At 30.6% G+C, this 19,678-nt stretch overlaps 6 protein-coding genes across 8 annotated transcripts; 3 read left to right on the forward strand and 3 right to left on the reverse strand.

The window, feature by feature from the left end:
• The first annotated feature begins 742 nt into the window (after nt 1-742).
• On the forward strand, nt 743-3,065 carry LOC124493780 (uncharacterized). Its single transcript, XM_075732162.1, has 4 exons — nt 743-1,531; nt 1,820-1,938; nt 2,064-2,118; nt 2,292-3,065. Exons 1-4 carry the CDS (start codon nt 1,415-1,417, stop codon nt 2,931-2,933), a joined length of 933 nt encoding a protein of 310 aa, XP_075588277.1. The 5' UTR covers nt 743-1,414; the 3' UTR covers nt 2,934-3,065.
• A 1,659-nt stretch (nt 3,066-4,724) lies between these two features.
• LOC124493320 (uncharacterized) lies at nt 4,725-7,843 on the forward strand. Of its 2 annotated transcripts, XM_047056388.2 has the most exons (5): nt 4,725-5,415; nt 5,487-6,297; nt 6,361-6,679; nt 6,758-6,981; nt 7,046-7,843. In XM_047056388.2, exons 2-5 carry the CDS (start codon nt 5,808-5,810, stop codon nt 7,525-7,527), a joined length of 1,515 nt encoding a protein of 504 aa, XP_046912344.1. In that variant the 5' UTR covers nt 4,725-5,415; nt 5,487-5,807; the 3' UTR covers nt 7,528-7,843. The 2 variants fall into 2 exon arrangements, with proteins under 2 accessions (XP_046912344.1, XP_075588278.1); XM_075732163.1 differs by lacking the exon at nt 4,725-5,415 and having other exon boundaries at nt 5,422-6,297.
• A 44-nt stretch (nt 7,844-7,887) lies between these two features.
• LOC124493781 (fatty acyl-CoA reductase 1-like) lies at nt 7,888-9,986 on the reverse strand. Its single transcript, XM_047056884.2, has 3 exons — nt 9,181-9,986; nt 8,727-9,120; nt 7,888-8,662 (listed from the first exon to the last, which is right to left on the reverse strand). Exons 1-3 carry the CDS (start codon nt 9,757-9,759, stop codon nt 7,959-7,961), a joined length of 1,677 nt encoding a protein of 558 aa, XP_046912840.2. The 5' UTR covers nt 9,760-9,986; the 3' UTR covers nt 7,888-7,958.
• A 4,880-nt stretch (nt 9,987-14,866) lies between these two features.
• On the forward strand, nt 14,867-16,483 carry Hao (Hydroxyacid oxidase). Of its 2 annotated transcripts, XM_075732165.1 has the most exons (3): nt 14,867-14,997; nt 15,057-16,127; nt 16,196-16,483. In XM_075732165.1, the coding sequence occupies exons 1-3, from the start codon at nt 14,995-14,997 to the stop codon at nt 16,334-16,336; spliced, it is 1,215 nt and encodes a 404-aa protein (XP_075588280.1). In that variant the 5' UTR covers nt 14,867-14,994; the 3' UTR covers nt 16,337-16,483. The 2 variants fall into 2 exon arrangements, with proteins under 2 accessions (XP_075588280.1, XP_046912262.2); XM_047056306.2 differs by lacking the exon at nt 14,867-14,997 and having other exon boundaries at nt 15,009-16,127.
• LOC124493239 (uncharacterized) lies at nt 16,378-18,418 on the reverse strand. The gene has a single exon (XM_047056308.2). The coding sequence runs from the start codon at nt 18,416-18,418 to the stop codon at nt 17,516-17,518; it is 903 nt and encodes a 300-aa protein (XP_046912264.1). The 3' UTR covers nt 16,378-17,515.
• LOC124493238 (mite allergen Der f 6) lies at nt 18,379-19,575 on the reverse strand. The gene is made up of 3 exons (XM_047056307.2): nt 19,204-19,575; nt 18,737-19,133; nt 18,379-18,642 (listed from the first exon to the last, which is right to left on the reverse strand). Exons 1-3 carry the CDS (start codon nt 19,560-19,562, stop codon nt 18,493-18,495), a joined length of 906 nt encoding a protein of 301 aa, XP_046912263.1. The 5' UTR covers nt 19,563-19,575; the 3' UTR covers nt 18,379-18,492.
• Between the last annotated feature and the right edge of the window lie 103 nt (nt 19,576-19,678).

Here is a 19,678-nt window from a genome sequence, read left to right on the forward strand (position 1 = left end):
ATCATTGTTTCTGAATTGAAGTTTAATGAATTTTTATTATTGTTTTCTGTCTGTCTGTCTGTGTGTGTGTGTGTGTGTGTATGTGTTTGAAGATGCCTAGAAGACAAATTTTATTGAAATCATTCTGTATATATTCATGTGTTTTGATTTGTTGCTTTGTTTCATTGTTTAAATGATTGATTGATTGATATTTTGTTAAAAAAAAAGAAAAAAAAATCTCTCTTTGTTCAAATTTCATTTTCATTGTCATTTTTTTTTGTTGCAACTTCACAATTGGTGAATGTTGATGATGGACATTCCTTTTTTGGGGCCACCATTATATTGTGGCCAAAAAAAAGAAGAAAAACTCACATTACACACAATATGAAACAAACGAGATAATAATGATGACGATGATGATGTCAAAAAGTTTTCATTTTTTTTTCTCAACAAACAAACATTGAAATTAAATAGCCACAACACACACACACATGTGTGGATAATTAATCATCAAACACTAACTAAAAAAAAAAGAGAAAAGAATTTTTTTTCTGCCATTATCATCAATTGAAATCTCATCTATTTTCGGTAGCTGTGGTGAAATGGGGGTCATGTACAAATAATTGGTTAAAAAATAAACAACAACAACAACAACAACAACGAAACAAGCCTTTTTCAAATAGAAAAAAACGATTTTCTTTTCTTCTTTTTTTTTCACTGATAATAATTTTAATAAATTCATCACCACATAATACTTTTTTTCTGATTTTTTTTTGTCTTTGACCAAATGTTGGAAAATTTCCATCCATCTACTGATTCATTTCGTTTCGTTTTAAGTTTTCTCTTTTTTTTCAACAGTTTCATGTTTCCTATTTACTGGATATAACTGTTCGTACAATGGTGTGTATTGGTTGTGTATGGTGTGAGATGATTGGTGTGTTTGTTTGTTTGTTTGTCTCTAAAAAAACAAAACGGTTGAAATGGAAAAAAAGGTTTCAGTTTTTTTTCGCGTTATCATTCATCACATCTTGAATGAAGAAAAAGAAAAAAAAATGGGCTAAAAAAACTTACTTCGGGCGTCATATTTAAAGCCGATGCACATGTTCATGTTCGATCGATTGATGATCGATATTTATTTTCCATCTCACGTGTTTGTGTGTGTGTCATGTTCATGGATTGTCCATGATTTTTTTTTAATTTTATCGTTTATTTCTTCTCGTGATTTATATATATTCATGTGTTCATGCGTTCATTTTAAATTTAAAATTTCAAAAACCAATTCAATGTGACAATGATTCATATTGATTTCATGAATTTCAACAAAATTTCATCGTGTTTAACATCATCATCAAATTATTTATTATTTGGACCAATGTAAATTTTTTTTTGTTGTTGTTGTTTTCACCGAAAAAAAATATATATATCCAAATTAATCATGTTGTTTTTTAAATCGACGACAACAATGATGATGATGATTGGTACAACAAAATCATCAATTTTTACGGCAATAACGATCAATACAATTGTATTGGTATTATTTTCATTGATCAAGGTAATCAATCAATCAATCAATCGTTCAGTTTTTCATTTTCATCATTAAATAAATTATATCATTATCATAATAATCATCACTAATGTTCACACATTGTATCAATCATACACTAATCATCTTTTTTTCCCATTTTTTCTCTTCTTTTTCATATATTTTTCTATCGATTAAATCGATACTCATCGAATTAATCGAAACTTATCATCATCATCATCATCATGATCATTATTGATTGATCAATTTTATTGCCCATGAAACCATTGTCCATCATTTTAAAAATATCCCATTTAGCATACAAATGCCGGCGCCTACGATCTACCAGCCGGTACATTGAAGCAAACCGGATTAACCGAATTAAAACGTACATTTAAATGTGAAGCTGAAGGTTATTTTGCCGATGTTGATAATGAGTGAGTGTGTGTTTGTTTGTTTGTTTGTGTATGCATGTGTGTGTGTATGTCAATCAAATCAAATTTAATCCTCTTTTTTTCTTTTCTCTTCGTGAATATTCATTCATTCATTCATTCATTTAAAGATGTAAAATTTATCATCAATGTAATTCATTCAATTCGAAAAAAGGATCCCCAAACGTAAGTTACCATGCACACATGTTCATGTCCATGACATCATCATCATGCATCATCATTTGCATTGTAGTTATGAATGTGTTAATTGAATTTTTTTTTTTGTTTTGTTTCACTGGTTGAATATTTACCATTCGAATTATGAACATAAAATGGTGATATATAAACTTGAATTATAGATAAAATATGCACAAACAACAATGGCATGTGGTGAGAATCAAATATTTGATCAATCAAAATTTGCCTGTAAAGATGAATCGGATGCAATACCATGTGAAGCATCATCAGATTTTTTCTATCTAAATGAACGTATTGGTGATGAAACTGCCGATTTTCTTACGGATGCTGATATTGAAAAAGCACAGGCAGCACGTCCAGAATATCGTGCTGCAGCCAGAGCTCGTGCTAAACGGCGTCGTGCTATTTCGAAATTGAAAAAACGTAGAAGTACTACATCACGTGCTGATCAAAACCAGCCACAACCATATCCGGTTTTAGTGGATGATCTAAATACCGCAAGTAGTAATATTGATGGAAAAGTTATTATAACTAGTCCGAAATTAATTAAAATAACTAAACCATCATCGCCATCGTCATCTGAATCATCTAAATCATCATCAACTAAATCGAAATTTAAACCATCCAAATCAAAACAAACATCATCATCATCATCATCATCGTCGTCGGCGAGGGCAAAAAAATTATTGAAAAAAATGAAAAAATTAAAGAAAAAAAGAAATACCATTAACCAACAACAACAACAACAAGAACAAAAAAAATCAGAATTATCAAAAATATTGGTCATTAAAATGAATAGATGATTTCTGTGAAACGTAGAAAAAAAACAAATGAAAATCATGTGTATGTAAATGATTTCGATTGAACTCACACACACACACATGCACACATGCACATATTTCCGGTATTCACATTCATTTTCCTAAACAGCATTTAGCAACATTTATCGGATGTAAGAAAAAAAAATTAAACTTATGTAATACACTTGTATAACAGGATCTGATATGATCAGTCCATCCATTCATTCATCCATCATTATCATCATCATCATTAATGTATAAAAAAAACGAAAACGAAAAAAAAAGAAAAAAATTTCTCGTCGCTCTCACTTTCATTTTTTTTTTTATTTTTTTATTTCTATTATTAATCAATCAATAGATAGATAGTTTGTTCAAATGGACAGCTTAGGAAGAAGAAGAAGAAAAAAAAACTTTTATTAATTTGCAAAAGATATTAAGCAACAACAACAACAGCAGCAACAAATCAGGGAGGGAAAAAAACAAAGAAACAAAAACCTTATTAATCAATTCGACTAAAACAAAAGTATTGGATAATTTTTCACACTGACACATGCACACACAAAAAAAAATTCCCCATATATTGATTTATGTATTGGTAATGGTAATGTATGCATTTGACACCTGTTGATCATCATCATTATTTTTTTTTGTTTTTTTGTTTTGTTATATAATTTATGGTCCGACTGTTTTTTTTTTCTCGATTTTTTTTTATTTTGAAAATGAAAAAAACAAAGATTCCTGGATCAAATTAAAGAAACTTCAGTCTTTTTTGCCATTATTCTAATATATTTCAAATTTTATTCGCAAATTTTTTTCGTTTGGTTTGGTTTTGTTTTGTTTGTTTTCAAAATCATTAATTTCAGGGTTTTTTTTCGCTTATTCTAATTGCTTTCATTTAATCATCATCATCATCATTTTAATTACTGCTGATGATGATGATGATGATAGTAGATTTGTAGATCGATTTCCAATGAATTTGATTCGATTTATAATGATTTTTGATTCTCGTGATTCATTGGTGGTGGTAATCAATTTTTGTTGTTGTTGTTGTTGTTGCGTACATACAACGACAAACAACAACAAAAAAACAGGTTTTTCCCATTCGATTTTCAAATAATAAATGAATGAATGAATGATGAATCGAATTATTAAATGAAATATAAATTCGTTTTCAAATCAATTATTCAAACTCAAAATGGATGAATGGGTGGTGATGGCTATACTACAACAAACAAATTCGATGGTGAAAAGTTTTTTTTTTTTTTTTTTTTAATTAATTGAATTATAATTTGAAATTGAAACTAATCATTTGAATGTATTATCATTACCTACAACAACGACAATGACAACAACAACAACAACAAGTAGCCAAGATAATTATAGTCGAACAACAAAAACAAAAAGGGAACAGTAATAATTGACAAATGATAAATTACACACACACACACACACACTTACAGTGACACAATAGCTTCAAGGTTTTACTATGGTAGTGAAATTTTTTTTTCTTTTATCAAAATTGAACAAATATTTGGTTAATCAAAACAAAAAAAAAATTGTTTCGAATGACAGAAATTTTTGATTCGATTTGAATCAAGTTTTTGTTTGTTTTTTTGGCTTTTTGGGAAAAACCAAAGAATTGCCAATGAACGCTCTCACACAAGCTCACAGACACACACATACACAGAGAGAGAGAGAGAGAGACCCCTTCTTTTCAAGAAAAAAAAAATCTTGAGAAAATCAACATTGAGAATGATTGTTTGTTTTTCCCTCTCTCATTTTTCTTTTCATGTCAATCATAATTTTTTTTCATTTTTGAATTTTTAAAATAAAAAAAAATTCTTTTGTTCAAATTCATCTGATGTTTGAATGAATGTTTTCACATGTAACAAAAGTTGTGAACAAACCACAATTATAATAAACAAACAGTTTAGATGCATTTTCGAATGTTTTTATTATTCATCATCATATGAATGATAATAATGTATTCTTAATCATCTTTGATCATCATCATCAAGAGATAATTAAGAGAAAAAAAAACAAAAAAAAAATTACCTTTAGCTGCTGCTGCTGTTTTTTGTTAAGTGTATTTTTTTTTTTATCATGCGTGTTAAGTTTAAAATGTTGAAGAAAGAAAGAAAAATGAAATCATCATCAACCAGAAAGAAAAATAAAAAAAATTTTCATTGGAAATGGCCATCATCATTATCATGATCATGATGACTATCATTCGAAAGTATATGTCCAATATTATGATAATGAAGATGGCTGAAAGTAGCGAAAGAAAGAAAGGATAATGAAATACTGAATTGAGATGGATGTTGAATGGACATGGTTGCAATATTGCAAATAATAATCGTCAATACGAATGTAAAAAGATGATGGACATTGGTGTAAACTGGCGTGGTTTTGAAAAGTATTGGGAAAAAAAAGGTGGTACAACCGTCATCATTCGACTTAAAATTGAGATAAAAAAAGAAGAAAGGTAAGTAGTATGTTTGTGTGTGTGTCGAGAATTGAATTCATTAATCATTTTTTAATTTATTGAATCAATAGATTTATAGCCAATACTAGTACATGATAATAACCATAACGTTTATGTTGTTGCGTTTGGTTCTTTGTTGGTTGGTTGTTTTTGGCTAAATCGTTACGAATTGTTGAACAACAAAACAACAACGACGACAATAACAACGAAGAAAGAAGAAAAGAAAAAACGCTTCGTTTTTTTTGTTACGTCGTAGTCGAAATCACATCAATTAAATAGAGTGTGTGTGTGTTTTCTGGATTTTTATTATTTGGAATTTTTATCACCAATTTTTTTTTTAAGTGAATTTGAATTTTATCTATCTCGTCTTTGCAACATAATCAAATTAAATCATGGGAAAAACTGAAGAGACAAGTTTTGATAACAATAATAATAATAATAATGACACCGATATCAATAAAAAGAATGTTACATTACCGGAAAAATCCGAATCACCGCCAACGACAAAAACGAATAAAGATGGTGCATTGAAACGGAAATGGAAACGTGTACTACGTACACGGCCACATTTATTCATAATTTTCATTATAAGTGTTATTGGTTTTTGTTATCATTTCAATATTGCGCTGAATCAATATTGGGATTATAAAACAACCGTATCGTTTTCGAATGAAGATCCAAAAGATTATAAATTTCATTATCCAAGCGCAACGGTTTGTTTCCAGGATGTTGTACCATATTTTAAATTATTTGAAAAATTTCCCGAATATGAAGAAAATGTGAATAGAATCTATGGTGAAATGAAACGACGAAATAATAGTAATTTTTGGAATAATCCAGCGACGAAAAAATTGATCAATGTTACTGGTGTCAATCTGGAAGGTTTGTTGTTGCTGTTTTTTTTCTCGTTCGATTGATTTATAATTGATTCAATTGTCCATTTAGCGCTGCATTTACATAAATATTTTGAAGAGAAAATATTTCGTCGTGAAAAACTTATTGATATTTTGGAGAAATATTCACATAGTGAACACGAAGAATGTTTACTGGATTCAAAACCAGCATCAAAATATGGCTATAAATTGCACAATTGTGAAAATGTTACACGCATAATCCAAACAATTAATGGTGAATTTCGTTGCTTCACGTATTTTTCGCATTTTGATGTTAAAGAAAATGAAATGTCTGAATATTTTGACGATAATTTTATGACATCAATATTTATTAGTTCGAAAACTTTTGAACGTCGTACAAATAAAGTTTAGTAAGTATGAAAAGTGGCACAAATGTTTGAATTAAAAAAAATTTCATCCTTTTCATCGTTTTGTTTTTTTTTCTATAGTTACATAAGCCACGCATTAAATCATTCACGATCATCGCATCCATTCGAGAAAGAATTACGTGCACGTATCGCAATACATCCATCGGATATGATACCGGTGCCGGAATTTTATCCAACAATTTCATTATATCAATTTTCACGTTTTTATGTCATAAATTTCCAAAAAACAATTTCCTATCTATTGGAGAAACCATATATTACAAATTGCTTTAAATATGATCTAGGTATGGAGTATTTAATGCGAATGATGAATGGATTTAATTAATTTCAATTTTTCGTTTTTGTTAGGTAATCGTGAAGCATTACAATCACACGACGATTGTTTCACAAAATGTGTTATGAATAAATATCGTGAAAAATGTAAATGCCTACCACGTAGTGGACTATTATATCGACGATCCTTACTGACCGATGAAGATTACTTCTGCCCGGTGATAAATAAATGTCAATTTACAAATTATCGTACAGAATGTTCAAATGAATGTCAACCAGATTGTGTTGAAGAGAAATATGAATTCGAGAAATTTGTCGATATACCATTTTATCAACATAAAAATCGTACCGGTATACAGATTAGTCGTAAACCTGTGTTTGATAAAGTTTATCGTCATTCACCAGCGATGACATTCATACAATTGATTTGTGATTTTGGTGGTTTAGGTGGCCTATGGCTTGGTTTCTCAGTGATTTCCATTACAGCGGCTATTATTTCATTGATAACAAAACCATTGGAAAAGATTGTTGTCGTTAAAAATGGTGATAAAGAATGAAAAAGAAAAAAAATCGATTGATTGATTGATATAAATATCTTCTTTGTAAAGCTGTGATCGAAAAGATCTTTGAAGCAACAATTTTGGAATCAATTCATCATTTCATCGCCATTATCGTCATTATTTTATATTTTTTATTCATTAATCACACACTTTCAGTGTCGTTCATCATTATCATCATTATTGAATTTTCTTCTTGATTATCATATCAAATCTAAAATATAAATATTTCATTTTTTTTCATTAATGATTTATAAACACGACAGATGGTGCTAAATTTGCCAAATATTTGAATAAATGTTAACTTGACTATTGATTTTTTCTTTTTTCATTAACAAACACACACACACACATTTAAAGTAAATTCAACCAATTTTTATTGAAAGAAATTTACATCAAAAAAAAATAATTATAATATGTCAAATGTCAAATTACAATTGATGAATATGTTGGGCGAATATATTGCACCATATTGTGCCGAAAATGCCTAGATAGGCCAATGCTTCGGCCGAACCATGTGCCCAATTTATGAATTTTTGTCGTTTGATAGCCCGATCAATGGTGGAATCATCGTCATTCAGCAGATATCGACGTGTGCCAAGCGTAGCATTATCCACATATTTCATCCAATCCAATGAACCAACATCAGATTGGAATATTTCTTGTTCATGCGGTGATAATTGATAGTAGATGTCTTGGTAATTCTCATGTCGAAATTGCCATTCGTTATTCGTGAATGGTTCCAACGTGTCGAATCCTAGATGCATGCGTTTCGTTATATTCATCAGGAATGGTTTATTACCAGTCAGCATTATTAAACCATCGGCCAACAGTGCGAAACCATAATGTGAGAAGATTTTCGTCATTTGATGCGATAATCGGCCGTACATTGTGTCGATTGTTTCTGGTTTTTGTGCCAATGGACGAATTTGTTTCATGAACGGCTTGGTAGCCACACATTCACGTGAACGATCCAGTAATTCACCCCATGTGATTGGATTACGTTGTCCAGATGTGAGATGAACAACTTGTTTCCGTTGTTCAACAGGTACGATGGCTGTATGTGCAGCCACAACTATCAACGAATTGACGACATGATCAACAGGTATTACATCAGCATTACATTTGCCATTCACTAATGAAGATGGAGAAATCGAATAAATAAATGGAACTCAATCCAGAAACTCAAAAAAACTCACAGATCATTGTACGTGCGATACCAAGACCACCAAGAATCATGGCACCAGAGACACCATTTTTTGTATCACACCAACCTGGCGTTGGTTCGGCAGCTGAATGTGTCACAATCGATGGACGACAAATAACATACGGCAAAAGATTCGAGTATTTTTTCGCCAATAACAATTCAGCCAATGCTTTGGAAAATGTATAACAATTTGGACGGCCCCACAGTGCTTGATGTCCGCGTTTGGGCCACGTGTTGCCATATTTCCACAGAATATCACTGATGAATTGATCGATACTTTCATCATTTACATATGCATATGGTATGGTGAAATTGAGTGGATAAACTTTCTCCTCAACGGTGGATAAATTGCAATTCGCATATGCGGTGGATACATACACGACAGCCTAATGAAAATGAAGAAAATTATGATCATCAAACACGAACTAGGACAATCGGAGAATTACCTTCAAGCCAAGCATTTTTGTGCATAAATTCATCGTGTAATCAGTGCCGAGAACATTTTGTTCGATAAATATCCGCAGATTTCCTTTGAATTGTACGGATGCAGCTGAATGAAACACAACATTTACTTCTTGGGTTAATCGACGTTGATCTTGAGCTGATAACCCCAAATCTTTTCTCGTAATATCACCTTCGATTGCAAATACTTTGGCCAAATCCAAACGTTGGCGGTGAAATTGAAAACATGGTGATTTAATCAGTAATTCCTCCAGTCGTTCATGTGGCGTTTTCGAATGTTTTGAACGTAATAAAATATAAATCCGACGGATGACGCCTACACGCAACAGTTTCTCCAGTAAAACTTTGCCAATAAATCCGGTGGCACCAGTTATCAAAATGGTTTTATCCTGATAAAATTGCAGTACATTCAGGTAGTCAGAAGTCGGTTGTTGTCGATTATTTGGTCGTTGCTGCTGCGATGATAATAATTCCTGTAAATAAGTTGGATTCAATTCTGTTTGATTATCACTACAACGTAGAGGTGCGTCCACCGTTTCGATTAAAGTTTCATAACGAAACATGATTTTCTAGTTGGGATTTGACAAGATGACGACCAGAAAAAATGCCACATGTGATGGTCATGTTTTGTGTGTGATCGATTTATATATACAAAAAAAGAAATGTTATCAGGCCAGATTGTTAGCTTTCTTTTTCTTCTTCACTCGTTGTGTTTGGATTAGTTATTATCAAATCGAAACGTGAACCTGGACATGCATGTATACTTGATTTGTGCGCCTGTGTCACATGTGTTACCCTCTGTGTACAATGTCGAAAAAAATTTGACCATTTTCCCTTGACAACCTTTATCATATCAACAATTTTTATGATCATGAGTCAACACAAACGAAATAAGCAAAAATTTTTTTTCATTTCTACACATTTCAGAAATTAATAGCATGTTTTTTTGCTACTTAATAGTTTTTTTTTATTATTCCACTGAAAATTTTACAATTTAAATCAAGAAAAATTGAACAATTTCATTTCAATACACTAAATGCATTGTTTTCGGTGATTTCTTTATTTAGAAACAGAATGATTTCAATGAATAATTTCCAACTTTTTTCTGTCATACACACACAGAACATTCTCCAACAAACTAATGAATGAATGTCTCGAAAAAAAAGTTTTTCTTGTTCGATTTTTCATCATCTTTTTTTTCCATCAGCATTTTCACCAACCATAACTAAGAATTTCTGACAAAATGATTTATTCTCTGTAAATCGATTATAAACGGTAAAAATGAATCAATTTTTTTCCATTTTTTTCTGGCAAGAGAGGCGAGTGTCACCATCATCATTCGTTATACAGTCAAATACAGTACAACTATTCAACCAAAAAAAAAAACTACTACCACCATCACCATTGAATTGTGTGGAAAAAATGAAACAAATTTGCCAAACAATTCAACGTTCATTTTTCTTCTCATGTAAATAACCAAACAAATAAATCAACATATCCAATGATTATCAATATCATGGCTTCTATAATGAGAATCATTATACATCGCATAAAAATATTTTTTCCATCATCATCATCATCGAAACAATTTGTAAAGATTGGCAATGTAATGGATGAATTTCTCAAGTATCTGAAATATTACATATTTCGTTTGGAATATTCAATGGATGATTATCAAAATCGCAGAATTCAATGGACATATCAAACATTTCGTCGTTCAATATGGTTAACATTGAGTTTTTGGTTGAATATCGTGTGTATTTTTCATTTTGTCATCTATCCAACCAGAATTGAATTGAAAGTATTGCAAAATTTTGAATCAGAATTCCATTTACAAAGATCAGATCTTGTTTTTTCACACGTGTTATTCGCATTTACGGTGCTTGAATATTTATGGTTTGATTTATTTCGCGAAATTTTAACATATAAATTTAAAGTTAACGAATTCATAATAAAATATAGCCGTTTTAATGATGATGAATTGGAGCCAGAATATCGTGGTTATTTGTCACGTTTTGTTCAAATTGGCAATCTAGCATCAAATGTATTGAATGTTGTCATTTTCATTGGTCTTGGTCGAATTTTATCTAATAATCATTTATCGTTTACATTCATTCTATCAAAATGATGAAATATCAATGTTTGTTATGATCATTTTCATCATACTAATCACGAATTCATTACATCGTATGCACTATTTAGTTGGTCAATTATTCGGTGTAATGCGATATTTATTATATTTTATTGAATTGTTAAAATTGCGAATGAAAAGAATGATTTCGCAATTACGCCAATCTTGTTGTGGTAAATTCTCATCGATCAATTATCGATTATTTTGGCCAATGTTCACGAAAGAATATGTTCAACTTTATTATGAAGTGGCCATATTCAATCAAACTGTTAGTAGCATCTTCTTGGATATTGAAATCATATCGAAATCTGCAATTATATTCTGCATATTGTTTTACAGCAAACAAATTCATATGAATGTATACAATACAATAATGGTAATATTTTTTCTGGCACCATTCATCTATACAAATGGATTGTATTCACGAGTGGCTCAATTTCCACATTTCAATCAGCTTGGTAGCCGTATAATAATGCAATGGATAGGCCGAACACAACAAAAGCAACGAAAGAATATTCGTCTTTCTCCAAGAAATGTGATTAAAACAAATCTATTTGCACAGACAATGTCAAATAATCAATTCGGTATTAGTTGTGGACAGGTGTTTTTCATCACAAAATTTAAATACACAGAATTGTTTTTAATGAATTTTGTCATGACTATTATGTTTTATAAGAAAATATTCATGTAATCGTTGCGAATATAGTGCATTATTTATATGATTTTTTTAATAAAAATTATATTTATGAATGGCAAATAAATAGTGGTAGGGATTGTGTAGAGATTGAAATTTTTTCGTCCATTTAAACGGATAGTTCTAATATTTGATAATAATAGATGGATTTAAAAATTAACAACAACGGCATCACCATGCATGAAAGCGTTGTATGATAGCGGCCAGCATGTTTTGTGTGATCGATTTATGTATCCAAAAAAAGAAACGTTCAGATCGAAAATTATCAGGCAAGATTGTTAGCTTTCCTTTTATCGATTTTTAATGCCAACTAACTAACACAGACAAACCATAATAATAATAACCCCGAATAAGGAATTTATGACCATCATACATCATCGACTAATCGATTCCCACATATGATGATTTTTTGGAATCGTTTTGTTTGTTTGTTTGTTGTTTTTCATTGTCATTCAAATTAAAAAACAACAAGCAAAATTTGAAATTTTGAATTATCCATTTATAAACACGATAGATGGCGCCAGGTTTTCTATAGTGGGAAAAAAATATTTTCAATTCGATCATCAAATGTTCATGGTCTTTATTTTTTTTTTTTACATTTCCAAACTGAAAAATTGTTAAACGTTGTGGATTTTAAATTGAAAAGAAAAATTTCATTTTTTCGTTCTCGAACAACAACAACAACAACATTGTGAAACTAACTCGATAAATGGAAAACATAAAATCGCTATTTTTGTTCGATTTTTTTTAATACAATGTGAATACAAACACAAAAACACCGCGCAATTCTTGCATGGTTTTTTCATTTGTTATTGAAGAAATTTGAAAAAAAACAATTTTGTTTCTCATGCAATAAGGCATTTCGATGCGTCTTGTCACCAATCGATAAATTATCATTTTTCATTTTTGACAGATTTTAGAACCAATAAATTTAAAGTTAACCAATTTAATAGTAAAATGTTTAAAAATATATTTGGTTGAAATATCTAGTTGTTTACGATAGCAATGAAAAATCGATTATTTATTGCCATACACTAAATGCACTGTTTCCGGTGATTTCTTTGAAAACAGAATGATTTCAAACATTAATTACCAACATGAATCAATTTTTTTTCATTTTGAGATGCGAGTTTCACCATCATCAGTCGTTATACAGTCAAATACAGTACAACTCCAAAAAAAATCTACCACCATTGAATTGTGTGGAAAAAAAGAAAGAAATGGAAAAAATTTACCAAACATTCAACGTTAATTTTTCTTCTCATGTAAATGACCAATCAAATAAACCAACACATCCAATGATAATCAATATCATGGCTTTAATGATGAAAATCAATCGCATAAAAATAATTTTTCCATCATCATCGAAAAAATTTGTAAAGATTGGCAATACAATGAATGACTTTTTTAAATGTCTGAAATATTACATATTTCGTTTGGAATATTCAATAGATGATTATCAAAATCGCAGCATTCCATGGACATATCAAACATTTCGTCGTTCAATATGGTTAACATTAAGTTTTTGGTTGAATATCGTGTGTATTTCTCATTTTGTCATTTATCCAACCAGAATTGAATTGAAAGTATTGCAAAATTTTGAATCACAATTCCATTTACAACGGTCTTATCTTATTTTTTCACACTTGTTATTCGCATTTATCATGCTCGAATATTTATGGTTTGATTTATTTCGCGAAATTTTAACATATAAATTTAAAGTTAACGAAGTGATAAAAAAATATAGTCGTTTTAATGATGATGAATTGGAACCAGAATATCGTGGTTATTTGTCACGTTTTGTTCAAATCGGTAATCTAACATCAAATGTATTGAATGTTGTCATTTTCATTGTCTTGGTCAAAATTTATCTATTAGTCATTTATCGTTTTCATTCATTCTATCAAAATGATGAAATATCGATGTTTTTTATGATCAATTTTATTATACTAAATACTAATTCAATACATCATTTGCAATATTTAAACGGTCAATTATTCGGTGTTATGAGGTATCTATTATATTTTATTGAATTATCAAAATTACGAATGAAAATAATGATTTCGCAATTACGACAATTTTGTTGTCGTGGTAAATTATCATCGATCAATTATCGACTATTTTGGCCAATGTTCACGAAAGAATATGTTCAACTTTATTATGAAGTGGCCATATCCAATAAAACGATTAGTGGTATTTTTCTCGATATTGAAATCATACCGAAATCAGCGATTATATTTGGCAGTTTGTTTTATAGCAAACAAATCCAGATGAATGTATACAATACAATAATTGTCATATTTTTTCTGTCACCATTCATCTATACAAATGGATTGTATTCACGAGTGACTCAATTTCCACATTTCAATCAGCTTGGCAGCCGTATAATGATGCAATGGATAGGCCGAACACAACAACTACAACGAAACAATATTCGTCTTTCTCCAAGAAATGTGATTAAAACAAATCTATTTGCACAGACAATGTCAAATAATCAATTTGGTATCAGTTGTGGACAGGTGTTTTTCATCACAAAATATAAATACACAGAATTGTTTTTAATGAATTTTGTCATGATTATTATGTTTTATGAGAAAATATTCATGTAATCACTGAGAATCTATTGTCTTATTTATATGATGATTCTTTTTCTTGTTGTAGTTGTTGTATTTTTTGTTGATGTTTTGATGATCGTGAATGTCTAATAAGATTATATTTATGAATGGCAAATAAAAATATGTGCAAAAGCGTTGTATGATTTTTCGTGCGCTATAGCGCCATTTGATTTTCGTTTTGATTAGTTTTGTTTCTAAAAAAAATTTTTGTCATGAATTTATCTAATCAACAATAACAACGAAAGCAGATTATTCGAATCAAATCACTGATTCGACATTTTGTTTTTGTTTTTGTTTTTTTTCAATGAAAAATCCACAATCAATAATCGATAATGATGATTAGATTATTGTTATTTACATGGTATGGGCAATTTAATTACTGGAAACATTTTTTCAATATTTACCTTAAATCAATTTCAGCATCGATCTGGCTTTTTTCCCAATTTTGGCCAAACAACAAACAACATGGGTATATTAAATTTGGATTCAAAATCAATAACGACAACACAACCAGCACCGGTTGTCAATCTAGATGATATTGAAAAAGAAGCACGAAAAAGATTGAAAAAATCTGCATTTGATTATTATCGAAGTGGTGCCACTAATGAATATACATTACGTGAAAATGATCGTGCATTTCAACGAATTCTCATAAGACCACGTGTATTGGCGAATGATGTTTCCCAAAGATCCATTTCGACCACTGTACTTGGCATACCAATCAGTTTTCCAGTATGTGTTGCACCGACAGCAATGCAAAAAATGGCCAACGAAATGGGTGAAATAGCCAATGCCCGTGCATGTCAAGCTGAAGCAACAATAATGACATTATCCACTATTTCTACAACGTCATTAGAAGATGTTGCACGTGCAACACCGAATTCTGCCAAATTTTTTCAACTTTATATCTATAAAAATCGTGATCTTACCAGACAATTAGTTAAACGTGCTGAACAGGCTGGATATCGTGCTCTTGTATTGACTGTTGATACACCATTCATGGGTCAACGTTATGCTGATGAACGTAATCAATTTACATTACCACCAAATTTACGTATGGCAAATTTTCCGAAAGATCAAGAAGAATCAAATCGTATTCAAAAAGTTTCTAGTAATGAACCATCATCTGGTCTAACGGAATATACAAGCCAATTATTTGATCAATCACTGACATGGAAAGATGTCGATTGGTTGAAAAGTATAACACGACTGCCGATTATAACGAAAGGAATTATGACACCTGAAGATGCATTATTAGCATTGGAACATGGTGTCGATGCAATTCTCGTTTCAAATCATGGTGGTCGTCAATTGGATACCGTTCCGGCAACTATTGATGTATTACCCGATATAATCAACGTGGTACGTGGTCGTTGTGAAGTCTATCTTGATGGTGGTATACGTCGTGGAACGGATATTTTCAAAGCAATAGCATTAGGTGCACGTGCTGTTTTCATCGGTCGTCCAATGGTTTATGGTTTGGCTTATAATGTATGTGTGTATTGTGTTTTTTTTATTGATTTGAAAATCTGCTAATAAATTCTATCACAATTATTCAGGGTGTCGATGGGGCAAGACGTGTACTACAAATTTTGCGCAATGAATTTGATAAAACAATGGCACTATCCGGTTGTTCTCGTTTGGAACATATTAATCAATCAATGTTGATTAGAAGAAAACAATTGACTGCTAAACTTTAGTCATTTCGAACACTGCCGTTAGATGGAGTGCCACAGTCCAATATAGTCGATATATTTATTTTATTTTTTGTAAAATTTTTTGAAAACAACAACAAACAATAAACAAAAACAACAGCTATTTAATAAAAATAAAAGCTATTCAGATTGAATATCGATAAATTGTTCGATCGGAACATCCAACATACAACAATCAGCTTCGGCTGAACCAGTATCGTTTTGTCGACATTTTTCACAATCATTTTGTTCTTCATTGGCCATTGAAATTTTGATTGGTGGAAAAATTTTCAATGATTGATTTTGTAATCGTTTTAAACGTTCATGTTCGAAATTAATTTTTCCATTCTTTGTGATTCTTGGAGTATTCGATTCTGAAGATGTTGAAGACATGTTCACTGTGAAAATTTCCACAAAATCAAACTCATAGAATTTCTCTTCGAAATTATCTTTGCGTTGTTGGTGTTGATGTTGATTGAAAAATTTTTGCATACGATTTCTCATCATCATCGATTTCGTTGGAAATTTTTTCAAAAATAAAATGCAGTAAAACATTGAAATTTAGTTGAGCATTTTTTTTATATCGAACTATGATCGATGGATATGAGTCACGATAGCAATTTAAAAAAAAATTTAAAATTTAAAATTTATTCAAACAAAACATCGAGCATCAAATCAAAATCATAATCGGCTAAAACGTCATTTTTGAATGCGACTTGATGACTAGCTATTTCAATTTCATCAACACAATTATTATCATCATTCTTGCCTTTGTCTTTTTGTGGTGATGAGGATTCGTCGTGTTTAGCATCATCATCATCATCATAATAAACCGGTAATGATTGCCTGGCTAATTGTTTTTGCCTTTCCAATTCAAAATTTATTTTTCTACGACTTTGATTCTGTGACGATCCAACGACGCCGATGGATGTTTTTGTCAATAATAAATCCAGAATTTCAATATCATTCAATTCATTGTAACGCGATTCGAATGTATCGAATGCTGAATCTTTTTTTTCTTGATGAGTAGAATTTCTATTATCAAATAGATTATTTTTACGAATCTTTTTTCTCATTTACCATTTACTACTTATTTGCATAACATTTTATTTATTTGCGGTATTTGTTTTATGAAATTAGACTATTTTTTTTTTTTTTAAATTTAATTTTAATTTTTAATTTTTTTCAAAAATAGTTTGCAAGAATCTCGGGCACTCGACTTGGTTTTGGTCTGCAAATTAGAATTTTCTTCTTTTTCTTGTCATTCGATTTACCATCATCATCAGTGTTTGTCGATATTTTTTTCCTTGAATCCATTGAACGTAATCGTTCGATAAACTCGTTTAAATCATTTTGTTGTTGTTGCTGTTGACGTGCTTTTTGTCTTTCATGACGAAGTCGAATCAAATCAGCTGTAAATGGTGAAATTTTATCATTTTCATGTGATTCATCATCATCATCAATTCTGATTGGTAATTCTGGTGAATGAAATACGTCATCGTCGTCGTGGTCTAGTGATTGTTGTTCACGCATAGAATCATCATCATCATCGATAGATGTCATTGTAAATTCTTTTGAAATGGAACTTTTTTCTTCATGGCCATAATAATCATCTATTGAACTTGGCTCATCATAATCGTCATCAGCATAATCATCATCATAATTGCTGTCACTTGATGAAGCTCCAATCCGACTATTACATGTTGATGATTCAGATTCAGATTCAAATTCAGTTGCAAATGATTCATCATAATCATCATCATCAAATGTTGTCGATGGTATCGATATTGAATCGATAGTTTCTTCCATCATATCCATCATTGTCAATGTTTTTGGTGTTGGTTTTTGTTCGTCATCATTTTTTTCATCACGTTGTTGTTCATCATGATGATGATGATCACCATCAACATTTGGATCGTTGTTGTTTTGGGTTACATAACAATCTTCAAACAATGGTAAGATACTTGGTTCCATTTTTTTCGAGCGATGAACAGCAAAAACAAAAAAATACAAATTAAAAATATTGATAAAAGTCGAAAGAGCACGAATTTTTATAGAAAGAAAAAGGAAATTCGAAGTTTTTTTCATTTATTTAAATTTAACTTTAAATTAAGTCATTAATATAATAAAACGACGATATTCAATTCGATTTTCGAATCGATTCAAACAATGTTTTTAGTGATCCAGTCTAGATAATATTTTGGCCGTGTAAAGACGCTCATATATTCACCAGGTGGACATTTACTTGGACCCCATGATACGATACCGGTCAATTTTCGATTAGCCGATACTAATGGACCGCCAGAATCGCCCTATGTTTGTTTTTTTTTTTTTTTTTTTGGAGCGAGAATTAGAATTTTCAACAAATTCGAATTTTTCTCATGAAAAAAAAACAAAAAAACTTACATTACAACCTGATTGTGTTTTATCCAATGCACAAATCATACCAGGATGAATAGCATTGATAGAGCCCCATTTTTCATTACAACGATCATTACCAACAATAGTCATTGAACCTTTTTGTAATTTATCTGGCAGATCTTTGCCATTACCATCCGTCAGGCCCCAACCATAAATAGTTACTTTATCGCCATCAACGATATCATCGGTTTCAATTTCAATCATTTGAACATTTGTACTTGGTACTACTGGTTTTGATAATATTAATAATGATATATCATTCTGTATGGTATCAGGATCATATGATTCATGTTGAATGATTGTTTTTACTTTAAGATCACCATAACTTGATGATGTACGTTGATTTGTTCCATAACGAACTGAAAGTGATGATGCTTTTTGTCTAGAATGATGATGATGAGAATTGTAATTGTAAATGAGAACAATCCATAAACTAATAATGAAAAACTTACCCATAAGTACAATGAGCAGCTGTGACTACGGTTGATTCTGAAATCAATGAACCACCGCACATATGACTTTTCATTATTAAATAATCTTTCAATAATGAAATTTGAAATGGTGCTTCAGCTAAATCGGCATCTTGGCCACCAACAACACCGGCAATAGGACTATCACCAATTTTTGAACGAGAAAATTCATTTGAATCAAGATATGCCCATTTTGGTTGAAGACTGCGTGGAAATCGTGCATCAACCGTTACGGTGATCACGATGAGAATTGTGACCAGAAAAATTTTAATCATTGTTGTTGTTTTCAAATGAGAATTGTTGATGGACCACAACCAAATGTTATATATACCCACCATCATCAACCAATCTCCGTAGACAATTTGTCATTTTTGTTTGTGTGTGGTTATAAAACGAATGGAAAAATGTCATAAAAATATTTGGACGATATGCGATTTATGTTCATTTGAAACGATCC

Source organism: Dermatophagoides farinae, chromosome 6, assembly GCF_024713945.1.
Source record: "Dermatophagoides farinae isolate YC_2012a chromosome 6, ASM2471394v1, whole genome shotgun sequence".
In the NCBI taxonomy this organism is placed as follows: Eukaryota; Metazoa; Arthropoda; class Arachnida; order Sarcoptiformes; family Pyroglyphidae; genus Dermatophagoides; species Dermatophagoides farinae.